General features: G+C 44.1%; 1 protein-coding gene across 1 annotated transcript in view; it reads left to right on the forward strand.

Annotated features, from left to right (window-relative positions):
• Positions 1 to 923: 923 nt before the first annotated feature.
• Positions 924 to 12,423, forward strand: part of LOC111538933 (guanylate cyclase 2G-like) — a 45,980-nt gene continuing 34,480 nt past the window's right edge. The window contains 5 exon segments of the mRNA XM_023206664.1: positions 924 to 950; positions 6,821 to 7,154; positions 9,173 to 9,282; positions 11,740 to 11,811; positions 11,814 to 11,927. Of these exon segments, the coding sequence (XP_023062432.1) occupies positions 924 to 950; positions 6,821 to 7,154; positions 9,173 to 9,282; positions 11,740 to 11,811; positions 11,814 to 11,927 (657 nt within the window).

The following is a 12,423-nucleotide window of genomic DNA, read 5'->3' on the forward strand; positions in this document are numbered from 1 at the left end:
ATTCTAGAGTTTTGTAACACAGCCTGGAAACAGCCATTTTATCTTTAATGGCAGAGGCTGGCAGCTCTTCAGAAACAGAAACCAGGCTTTCCCTTTATTTTATTTTATTTTACTTTATTTTTGAGATGAAGTCTCACTCTGTTGCCCAGGCTACAATGCAGTGGCACAATCTCGGCTCACTGCAACCTCTGCCTCCTGGATTTAAGCAATTCTCCTACCTCAGCCGTTCGAGTAGCTGGGATTACAGGCACCTGCCACCATGCCTGGCTAAATTTTTTTTTTTTGTATTTTTAGTAGAGACGGAGTTTCACCACGTTGGCCAGGCTGGTCTTGAACTCCTGACCTCAAGTGATCTGCCTGACTTGGCTTCCCAAAGTGTTGGGATTACAGGCGTGAGCCACCACACCCAGCCCCGCCATGTTTCAGAAAGCAGAGAAAGACAGACAACATAAGCAGACTAACTTTACATAGTGCCATCATGCATTCACATAGCTCCTCCCAGTTTATAAAATGCTTCTAGCTTGCCTCTTAGCAAACCTGTGAGGTCTGAGTGGGAACAATACTTTCAACATCCAAAATTCCAGTGGCTGCTGGGAACCAGGTCCTGTGACAAACACTTCATTTGACCCTCACAATATACTCGGAAGTTAGTTATGATTTGTACAGACAAGAAAAATAGAAGCTCAGAGAAATGACATCCCTTCCCGAGATTCTATAGCTTGGTAAGAGTGATGATGGTGCTGGTGGGGCCAAGTGTTATTTTTTAATACTTTCAGGCGATTTTGCAAAGCCAAGTGATTTGCAGCTTATCTCTGAAAATCTGCCTTTCTTTAGGAAGCACAGCTGGTTGCAAAGCAGATTTCACAGCAGGTTGAGAGGAGTCAGGCAGGGCAACCAAATGTTATTTAAAGGTCTTAGCGAATATGTCCAGATTCCAGAGACTACTGAACGTAATGAAGAGGGTCTTGCTCTGTTGCCCAGGCTGGAGTACAGTGACACAATCTTGGCTCACTGAAACCTCTGCTTCCTGAGTTCAAGCAATTCTCCTACCTCAGCCTCTCGAGTAGCTGGGATTACAGGCACCTGCCATCACACCCAGCTAATTTTGTTTTGTTGTTGTACTTTTAGTAGAGACAGGGTTTCACCATCTTGGCCAGGCTGGTCTTGAACTCCTGACTTCAAGTGATCCACATGCCTCGGCCTCCCAAAGTGCTAGGATTACAGATGTAAGCCACCATGCCCGGCCCCAAATTTCCCCTTTTAATATAACTTCTGACCTCAGAATCTAGAAGATTCATCTTAAACCTCTAGATCTTTTGTTTTAGAACATTTCATTGGATTAAGATGATGGAACAGTCACAAAATAATGCTTACTATAAGCATTTTTGGTGAGAGCAAAGAAGAAATGTGAGGATCAGGGAGAAAAGGGGAAGCACATGATGTCTGCAGTAGCTGAGACATGTAAAGCACAGGAAACACTTATTTAGGAAGGATCTTAGGCTGTTTTGACCCCTACGTCAAATCTTTTCAAGTCAAACAACATGACTCAACAGGCAAGAAAAGCAAAGACCTAGAGCTATGGGCTAGATCTGTTCTTGTAAATTTCACAATGATGGATCACAAAGAAAGCGGGGAGATGTCCCTTCCTAGAGTTAGCTGAACAGTAGGGCAGAGGTTGTGATGGCATGCAGTGGGCAAAAACAGAGCTGTGTTGCACTGACCTTTAGCATCCCACATGGCAGAATTGACTCTGAAGTTTATCCTTGTACTGAGATATGAGAAGGAAGGAGCGAAGTCCCTTAACTCATAACGAGGGTGTCATAATCAGCCATGGAATTTCATGTTCACCCTTTCCCTGGTTATCTGCTGTTTCAAAAGGCTAATGACACTCAAAGTACAACTTACAGGGCAGTGATCCAAGGCTTTCATGCCAGATCCTCTCTGAAGGCCTTCATGATGGTGAACATGACTGAGCTCCTACCGCATGGTGGCAACACTGCATTTAAGAGCTTTGTCTGTACTATCTCATTTAATCACACAGCAGCCCTACGGAAGTTTTTATTGCTATTTAGGAGAGGAAAGTCTAAGAGAGTCCAAGTAACTTGTCCAAGGTACACAGCTAACAGTTGGCTGCGTATCAGAGTTAGATTTTGAGCTCAGGTAGTCTTGAGTTCAGAGCCCAAGCACATATCTGTGACTGCATACCATCTCTTCCAAGATCCCCTAGCAAACTGGTGTGTTTATATGTGTGTTTCTTTTGGGAATTTTTACTGGTCTCTCAAAGAAATCTAAGATCCATTGCCCTACAGGAAGCCAGACCCAATACTAGACATGTGGACCTGATGCCAAGGGTGGGGCAACAGCTACCTTCCCCCTTGAGAAGGGCTCCCTAGCAACCTGGACATCCTGCCTGCTGCAGAGCCCATTACCAACTCAGAGCCTTGCTTCACTCCACTGGAGGGGCCAATGCTCCACGCGTCCCAGCTGTGCGACCCCCTAGCTCTTTCTTCTTAGCCGTCTGCTATGCAGCAAGGGCTCACAGCTCCGTTCTGGGCCCTGCAGTGAACCCTGCACCATGGGTACTTCACAGGGCATGAGGAAGAAGTTGACACCACAGCTTGGCAATGGCAGCAACTCTTTCTCTTAACTGTAGCTGCTGATAGCAATCGCTTGAGCATGCATGCTCTTGAGAACACATGCTTATTCTTTGTGGGAAGGAAGTGTTACCCATGTGTGAGCACTTGGCTGACAAGAATGGTGTTTGCCCAGATTACAATGAAAAGCTCCCCCAACCCCAGCCACCCCTCCCCTTTCCTGAACCATACACACAAAGCAAATTGCCTTTCAGCCTTAGATTTCAGCTGTCCAATGGGTGAGGCAAGATACATGACACATGGAAGGGCCAATAGACACCGATCCCCCTCAACCCTCAGGATGTGCTTATGAACGGCCCCATCTCAGCATTTTTTTTTTCCCCCGAGGTGGAGTCTTGCCCTGTTGCCCAGGCTGGAGCGCAGTGGTGTGATCTCGGCTCACTGCAACCTCTGCCTTCCAGGTCCAAGTGACTCTCCCACCTCAGCCTCCCAAGTAGCTGAGATTACAGGTGCCCGCCACCACGTCAGGCTAATTTTTGTATTTTTAGTAGCGAAGGGGTTTTGCCATATTGGCCAGGCCAGTCTCAAACTCCTGACCTCAGGTGATCTGCCCACCTCGGTCTCCCAAAGTGCTGGGATTATGGGTGTGAGACACCATGTCCAGCCCCATCTCAGGCTTTAAGTATGTTGAGTAAATATTATTCACAGTCATGATGTAGGCAGCTTGTTCCTTTATCAGCAAGAGCTTCCAAAGAGCACTAAAGAATCAGAGGGACAGAATTGAGGCTACTGAGAGAGGTGTCAAGTTGAAATTCCCAAAACCTTCAACACCCCAGAGGAAACATCGCTATCTTGCAGGGGACTCAAAGGGTCGCTCAGAGTGAAGATTTACTGTTCAATACTGTAACCACTAAACTACACGTGGCTACTGAGCAGTTGAAATAAGGCAAATCTAAATTGAGATGTGTTTAAGTATAGAACACACACCAAATTTTCCAGATGTGGTATACAGAAAATAACATAAAATCTCAATGTTTAAAATATTGATTATGTATTGAAATTATAATATTTAGGATATTCTTGATAAGTCATCTTAACTGCTCTTTTTACTCTTCTTTTAATGTGTCTGCTAGAAAATATTAAATAATATATGTTGATCATGTTATTTTTTTGGACAGTGCTGATTTAGAAACTAAAGGCCTTGGCCGGGCTTGGTGACTCATGCCTGTAATCACAGCACCTTGGGAGGCCAAGGTGGATGGGTTGCTTGAGGTCGGGAGTTTGAGACCAACCTGGCCTGAGGCATGAGAAGAGCTTGAACCTGGAAGGCGGAGGTTGCAGTGAGCCAAGATCACGCCACCACACTCCAGCCTGGTTGACAGAGTGAGACTCAGTCCAAAAAAAAAAAAAGAAACTAAAGGCCCTTTGACTTAATACCTACAGGATATAAGCAAAAGGTAGTGTTACCCAGCAGCAGCAGTGAACATGTTGAACATGCTGGGAGAACTTTTTTCCCCACTAATAACCAGCCAGAGCTTCATCATCCCATGTCATGCTTGAAAACTATGTATGTGCATGTATACATTAGCAAAGATAAATCCAGGTATCTTCAGAAACCTGTCCCAGCAACATCTTTTATCAGTTCCTCTGGTTTCTGCAGCAGCAATTTGTTCCTTTGGGTCAACATAGAATCCATCCAACAGACTTTATGATCTTTTGCCTGGAGCAATAGATCCTTATTTTAAAACTGCTACCACGTACTGGCTGTTGTTACATGCCAGGCACTATGCTGTGTATTTTACATTTACAACTTCATTTAATCCTTGCATAAGGTTGTCAGAGTAATTACAAATGAGGAAATTGGGTTCAGATAATACATAACTTGCCCATGCCAGCTTTTCTCATTCCAGAACCTATGCTCACAGCCATTCTGTGACACTGCCTTCTACAGGAAGGTGGCGGGAGAAGCCAGGGTTCCTGTGCCGTAGATAGGAATACCAGTACTCTGGGGGGAGGTCAGCACCTCCCTTCTCTTCAAGCCTTTATGGATATTATCCTCTGTTTTGCAAGCTCTCCTTCCCCAGGTTGACAGCCTAGGGAGAGCCACACCACGTGTTTGGCTCAAGAGCCTTTACCAGGAGTAGAGAGGAAATGCCAGGAAGTGAGAGGGCTCCTGGTTTCTCCAGACAAGAAACTGGAGAGGGCGGAGGAGTCAGGGACATCCCGCGTCACTTTAGATGGATGGCTATCCACCAGAAAGAAGCTGCCAGATGCCAAGCCCAGTGCCACACAAGTGGCCTATTTGCACAGATGGAGAAACATTCTATGGGTCAAGAGTGTGTCATCACCAGAGAAAGATGGATTAGTACATATCCTTTTTTTTTTTTTTTTTTTTTTTGAGAAGGAGTCTTGCTCTGTTGCCCAGGCTGGAGTGCAGTGGCACGATCTCAGCTCACTGCAAGCTCCGCCTCCCAGGTTTATGCCATTCTCCTGCCTCAGCCTCCCAAGTAGCTGGGACTACAGGTGCCCGCCACCTCGCCCGGCTAGTTTTTTTTGTATTTTTTTTAGTAGAGATGGGGTTTCACTGTGTTAGCCAGGATGGTCTCTATCTCCTGACCTTGTGATCCGCCCGTCTCGGCCTCCCAAAGTGCTGGGATTACAGGCTTGAGCCACCGAGCCCAGCCTCTTTCTCTTCTTTCTTTCCTTCCTTCTTTTTTTTTTTTTTTTTTTGAGATGGAATATTGCTCTGTTGTCCAGGCTGCAGTGCAGTGGCATGATCTCGGCTGACTGCAGCCTCTGCCTCCCAAGTTTAAGTGATTCTCTCACCTCAGCCTCCCGAGTAGCTGGGATTGCAGGAGTGCCCCACCATACTCAGCTAATTTTTGTATTTTTAATAGAGACAGGGTTTCACCATGTTGGCCAGGCTGGTCTCAAACTCCTGACCTCAGGTGATCCACTGGTCTCGGTCTCCTAAAGTGCTGGGATTACAGGTGTGAGCCACCATATCTGGCCAGAAAGCCTTTCAGATCAATAATTGTTCATTCACCTACCCTCTTCCTCCTCTTGTTGATTGTTTGAACTTGATGCTGTTGCATATAGACTCTTATTGTTCACTCTCATGTTCCTAAGCTACAAGGCTTAGGAAATTAAGAAGAAACAAATTCTTGGTTTTAAATAGAAAACTATCAATTGTTTGAGTAGGCTTTTCTTTGGTGTGTGTAATAAATTAATCAGTGAAAATGCAAGTAAATAAGAAAGAATCAAGTATGGCAGACTACCTTACCTACAGCAAGAAAACGAGGGAAATGAATGACCTGTATTTGTTTGGTTGTTGGGATGAGCTTTGTTTGTGTCCTTGGGTGTCATGTCACCTGAAAAGTGTTGATGCAAAAGGTGAACAGGAAGGAGCAGCACAGGTCTTACTCTCAACAATATTGTAGAACTATCATTAGTTGGAGCTGCAGAACCAAGTTTACATTTAAATTTGAGCCAGTCTCTCCTGGAATTCCCCATCTGACACATTTCTATCTGTTCAAAGGCTACCTGTCTAAGAGTTAATATCAAATGTCATGGAGCCTTTCTTTATCCCTTCATCTCTGCCCTCCATATCCCTAATTCCCCAATCAAAAGTAATTGTTTACTTCTCTAAATGCCTATAAATCTATCATCTATACATCTTAAAGAATATATTTCACTTTAAAGCTGTTTTTTATATACCTTGGTTCTTGTAATAAACCATGAGCTCCTTTAAGAGCAAGGTCTCCAAAGTTTTTTGTATGTGATAGGCCCCTAATTAAAATGAATGAAAAATGAATAAGGGAGAAATTAAGAAAGAAAGAGAGGATGAGTAACTATGAGTGTGGGCCTTGGAACCATAGTACCTGAATTCCAACCCTGCTCCACTATTTGCTAGTGATGTAACTTACATCTCTGTGTCTTCCTGTTTTATCTTAAAAGGGGGGTAATAATAACACCTAGAAATGTTTTGAAAGTTGAAATGATATATGTAAGCTCTTAGAGTGCTCAGCACATAGTAAGTGCTCAATTAATGCTTGCTTTTATTATCTTTGTTCTCTGAGACTGACATTGTCATCAACATTACAAAAGCAAGAGCCCAGTATGATCCATAGATTCACAGAATGTGAGGTTTATGCAGATGTCTTACACTGGGGTTTGCGTGTACATAAACTCAATTATGCAAAGACATCCTTTGGGTTATTTTTAAGGTTATCCGTTTGCTGGCCTCTGAGTGGAACATCTCCATGTTTGACTTTGTTGGACAAACCGAAAAGCTGTGTGACACCTGTGTGAAACTTGTGCCACCCAAGCAAGACATTGGTGACGTGCTCCAGAAAAGTCTCCAGTACCTGGGCTGGAAACACACTGGAATGTTTGGAGGCTACTCTGGGGCTTCCTCCTGGGATGGAGTGGATGAATTGTGGAGGGTTGTAGAGAACGAACTCAATTCCCATTTTATCATCACTGCCAGCATGAGATACACCAAAAATAGTTTAGTCTTTCTTCAAGAGCATCTTTGGAGGATATCATCAATTGCCAGGGGTAAGTAGAAAAGTCTTCTGTTGCTTTTATTTGGAGAGAAAAATGGGACAAGCAGGTTATTTGGGGGAAAAAAAAAAACCTCTTCATTTTTCTCTGAGTGTAAAACTGGAAACAAGGTACAAAATTAATAATATACAAAAGCAATTTCCTTTATTGCTAGACATCACTAACAAAAAATTGTGGGTTGTTTTTTTGTTGTTGTTGTTGTTGTTTTGTTTGTTTTTTGTTTTTTTGGTCTAAAGTAAAACCCCACATGCTACAGTGTTATGAAACACAGAGTAAGTTCTAGAAGTATCTTCCAGGTGGGCTGGGTCCTGGAGTTCACTATTTGTTTACAGTAGGGGCTCTGCAGACTGACAGACCTAGGTTTGAATCCAGTCTCTGACACTTTTCAACTGTGTCCTCCTTGGGTAAGTACCTTAATCTCTCTGTGTCTCAAGTATCTTATCTATAAAATGGAGACAACCATCCTACCTGTGTCATAGAAAGGGGAGGATTAAATAAGGTTACATCTCTAAAGTGCTTAGCACCAAGTCTGGACAAGTAGTTGGTCAACATATGACAGCAATTATTTTTGTGGTGATATCTGTAAGGCTCAACTTTCTAGCATGAATTAGTCACTGACTCCTTTCTGTTCCTCAAATAAACTAAACTCTCTCCAGCCTTGAGACTTTAGGGTTTTCTACTCCCTTGGCCTAGGGTGTCACCTGCACCCACTCCACCCAGTGATGCTAATGTGGGACTCTCAGACACAAGTGGCTCTCACTTCTTTTTCTTCCACAGCCACCTCCCTGTGTCCCTGTTGAAGCTCTAATAAAGAGCTTGAAAGACCAACATACTGATCCAATGAGGCAATTCTTATGTGGTCTGAGTCACACTCCACCCTACCCAGCACCTTCTTGAGGGTAGTTTCCTCTCATCCCTGCATCATTGCTGACTGGGTCCAGAGCGCACCTCCTCAGGGAGGCCTTCTCTAATGACTCGATGTGAACTTGCTTCCCCTCCCCACCCATTAGCATCACAGCATCCATTTCCAACCTCACTAATTAGAATCTTCAATGATCTCTTTAATTTGATCACTTGTATGCTGTCTGTCTGATGGCTCGTTCACTGCTATGTCTGTGCCCAGCACAGTGCCTGACACAACATTGGAGCTCAGATAAATAGACTATAATTTACTTCATTTAAAAAATAAACTAGCCGGGTGTGGTGGCTCACGCCTGTAATCCCAGCACTTTGGGAGGCTGAGGCGGGCAGATCACTCGAGGCCAGGAATTGGAGACCAGCCTGGTCAACATGGTGAAATGCTGTCTCTACTAAAAATACAAAAATTAGCCAGGTGTGGTGGTACACGCCTGTAATCCCAGCTATCCTGGAGGCTGAGACATGAGAATTGCTTGAACCCAGGAGGCAGAGGTTGCAGTGAGCCAAGATCATGCCACTGTACTCCATCCAGCCTGGCCAACAGAGCGAGACTCTGTCTCAAAAATAAATAAATAAAAAATAAAACCCACTACTTCATTTGTATATTCTGAAAATGAACAGTGATGTGATTAAATGGCAGAAAAGTACCATGGCCTACTCTGCCCTCCAGCCAGCTCAACTCAGAAAGTCCAAATGCCCTTGATTCTAGGTCCTTTGTGAACTCCTCTTAAATGAGGTGTGGCTGACAAGTCACAAGCCAGGTCTGCTGTTCTGATTTTTGAGCCAAAAAGAAGACAAAACCTAGAGCACAGAAGTGATCTCAAACTTTTTTGACTTGTACATTGTGAGGAGGCTGCAGCAAAGACTTCAGTGCTATAGCTGCTAGTTTGTACACTGCAGGCTTGGTTAAAGAAGTAAAACCTCAGGGACTAGTTTAGGCATTCCTGTTTCCTAAAACATGCCCAAGGAAAGAAAAAGTTCATGTCTCTTTTACAGTGGCTTTAGGCTAGACTTAGAGAGAGTGAGAGCATGCGTGAGAGCACACACATACACGAGCATGTGCAACTGGCTGACTCTGATTTTCATTCTTATAGTTATCATCTTAATCTGCAGCTCAGAGGATGCAAATATTATTCTGCTGGCTGCAGAGAACCTGGGACTCAACACTGGAAAATTCGTTTTCATCATTTTGCAGCAGTTGGAGGTGGGTCCCGTCGACCACTCAATGGCTCTGGTAGTAAGAGGTAGCAAGTATGGAGTACTCGCTATGACCCGGATGTATCAGCCCACTGAGCACTCACTACAACCCTATGAGGTAGGCACTCTTGCGTCCTCATCTTAAAATTAGGAGACTAAGACGGAGCTGGAAGAACTTACCCAGAGTTCTTCTGCACCGCTAGTGAAAGGCTGAACCAGGCCTTGAACTAGGTCGGCTGGCTTGAGGGCCTGGTCCTCTGCACTCCGTATCAGACAACAGCGGTTGAGGAAGAACTGTCATTTCTACCGGGTAGCTAAGACCTTCCCAAGGGACTCTCAGACACAAGTGGCTCTCACTTGTTTTTCTTCCACAGCTACCTCCCTGTGTCCCTGTTGAAGCTCTAACAAAGGGCTGGAAAGACCAACATACTGATGCAATGAGGCAATTCTTAGGTGGTCTGATTCTTTTGGTAATGATGAGAATGGCTAAAAATACAATTGCTTCCTATGAGGACTGAGTTACATGGTTTACACACATGATTGCATTTAATATTCTCAATGGTTTTGCGAGACAGTTATTAAATGCATTATTTATGTACCTATACCTTTTGTATTGGTATTTCCAACAGCCTTGGAAAGTAGATATTATTAGCATTCCAACGTACAGGTAGAAAAGCCAAGGCTTAAATAATTAAGGTACCTTACCTAAGATCTCGGAGCTCCCAAGTGGCATAGCTAGTATTCCAGACTGAGCCTTTCAGACGCTGAGCTCACCCTACACAACTCTGCTTTCTGGAGGGTTTATGGAGTGCTGGGCCTCACTGTGAGTGCTTAATATATTAAAGCTTATTTCAGCTCACAGCCACCCGATGGGGTAGATACTTTAATCATCCTCATTTTACAGAAGAGGAAACTGAGGTTCAGAGAGGTGCCAAAACTTCCCCAAGGCCATCCAACCAGTATGAGGGAGAGCTGGCATTCAAACCCAGGTGCTCTGGGCTCCTTTTCCACCTCTCATCAAGTGCACTGATGCATGGAAATAATGCCAGTAGTATCTGCCTCACAGGGCTATTGCGTCTGTGCTTGTAAGCATCTTATACAACAGGCATCTACAAAAGCCACTTGCCTTTTCCTATGGACGCACTGCATTATTTTTCTAGCAGTTTTATCTTTCTAAAACAAGCTTTTTAAAACTATGATCACAAGAAGCTGAAATAGGACAGAACAAAATAAAGGGAGATATATAGTAATGTCCCAGATTTTCCCTTCTTCATCATGAAGTCTTTTAGATGCACAAAAACATCTCAGATTTCTTCGGGTGGTGAGCTGGAATTCTAAAGGCATGCCAGACTTTCCAGAATACTCGCTTACCTGAGATTTCCATTGTGACCACCTCCCTTTCTCTTTACTTTTCCCCTCATCTCTGCCTTCAGGCAGATGAGGAGAGGAGAGGATGGACCACATTCAGCATTGGCAGGGAAACTTTTCAACTCCCCTGTTGCCTTCTCCCATACCTTGATGATCCAGTTCCAACTGGTGCGTAGTGGCAGAAAATAGAACTAAGAATACACCAATGTCCATGAAATTGAATTCATGCCACTTCATGAAAGAATAGCATAAATCTATTTCATAAAACTATTCCCAGGCCGGGCGCGGTGGCTCAAGCCTGTAATCCCAGCACTTTGGGAGGCCAAGACGGGCGGATCACGAGGTTGGGAGATCGAGACCATCTTGGCTAACACGGTGAAACCCCATCTCTACTAAGAAATACAAAAAAACTAGCCGGGTGAGGTGGTGGGCACCTGTAGTCCCAGCCGCTCAGGAGGCTGAGGCAGAAGAATGGCGTGAACCCGGGCAGCGGAGCTTGCAGTGAGCCGAGATCGTGCCACTGCACTCCAGCCTGGGCGACAGAGTGAGACTCCGTCTCCAAAAAAAAAAAAAAAAAAAAGTATTCCCAGTATAGGTTTAGGTGGAAAAAAATCAAGCTGCAGAACATTATGGTATGATATCATCATATATATATGTACGTGTGAGTGTGTGTGTGTGATGTCAAAACATATATGTATATATACACACACATATATATAATGAGTGGGTATATACTATTCATAATAGTAATAATATAGATTATAATGATGATAACAAAACATGCCACAAGTAAAAAAAAAAAGCAAGAATCTATAGTCTCAAGCTTTTTAAGTTTTTGTAATAATTGTTAGTAGGTAAGCTTTCTGCATCTTAGTTGCTGTATGCACCAAGTACATTTTTACTTTTTTATTTGTGGCTTTCCTTCCACTGCTTATATGAGAGCTAGAGAACATGGACCTTGTATTGCAGGCCTTCTGGAATCACTGTGTTTCCAAGGATTAGAATGTAGTGGTTCAAATTAAACATTGCGTTACACGCAGTTCCCTTGCCAAGGCATTTCCTACCAAATAACAACATTTATTTCATTACTTTTTAGGACCATTTTTGGAAGGAAGTACTGACAAATCAGAAAATGATGCATCTCCCAAAGATGTATGGGTCAGTGCTTCTCTCATTGCCCTCAGCTCCTACGGAGAAGGCCGTGGAGACGCAGGCTTTTGGAAACAAGTCTACCAAACACTGAGGAGGCCGCCTTTCCGCAGCACCATCTCCTCGGAGGAGCAGGTCTGATGCCAGGTCTTCCAGTTCAGGTTCCCTCCTCCCCTTCTTTGATGATATTTGCGTTTGGCTTTTGCATTTCTCCCTCTTATTTCTCCTCATCTCTCCCCACCTCCCTTACACACATGCAGGTGCACACACACACGCACTTCCCCATCTTCCACGCCCAAAATAAACAGCAGTTTGATGCTCTCCTCCTGTGAATTTATACTTCAGAGGTCACTGGGTGAAAGGCCTTTGGACCAGAGGCCTATGCCCCCATCCTACTGCTGCTATTTGCTAACTGTAGGACCTTGTAACGAATTGCTTAACCTCCCTACACCTTGGTCTCTTCATCTGTGAAACGGGACTGATGATAGCATCTACCTCCCAGGCTGTGGTGTTGTGTATTTAGTAACATTGTCCATGGAACTAGCAAAGCAGATATCTTCCTTTTTTGAGGGAAGGTCTTGCTGTGTCACCCAGGCTAGAGTGCAGTGGTGCAATCATGCTCACTACATTC

This window comes from Piliocolobus tephrosceles, chromosome 9, assembly GCF_002776525.5.
Source record: "Piliocolobus tephrosceles isolate RC106 chromosome 9, ASM277652v3, whole genome shotgun sequence".
NCBI lineage: Eukaryota > Metazoa > Chordata > Mammalia > Primates > Cercopithecidae > Piliocolobus > Piliocolobus tephrosceles.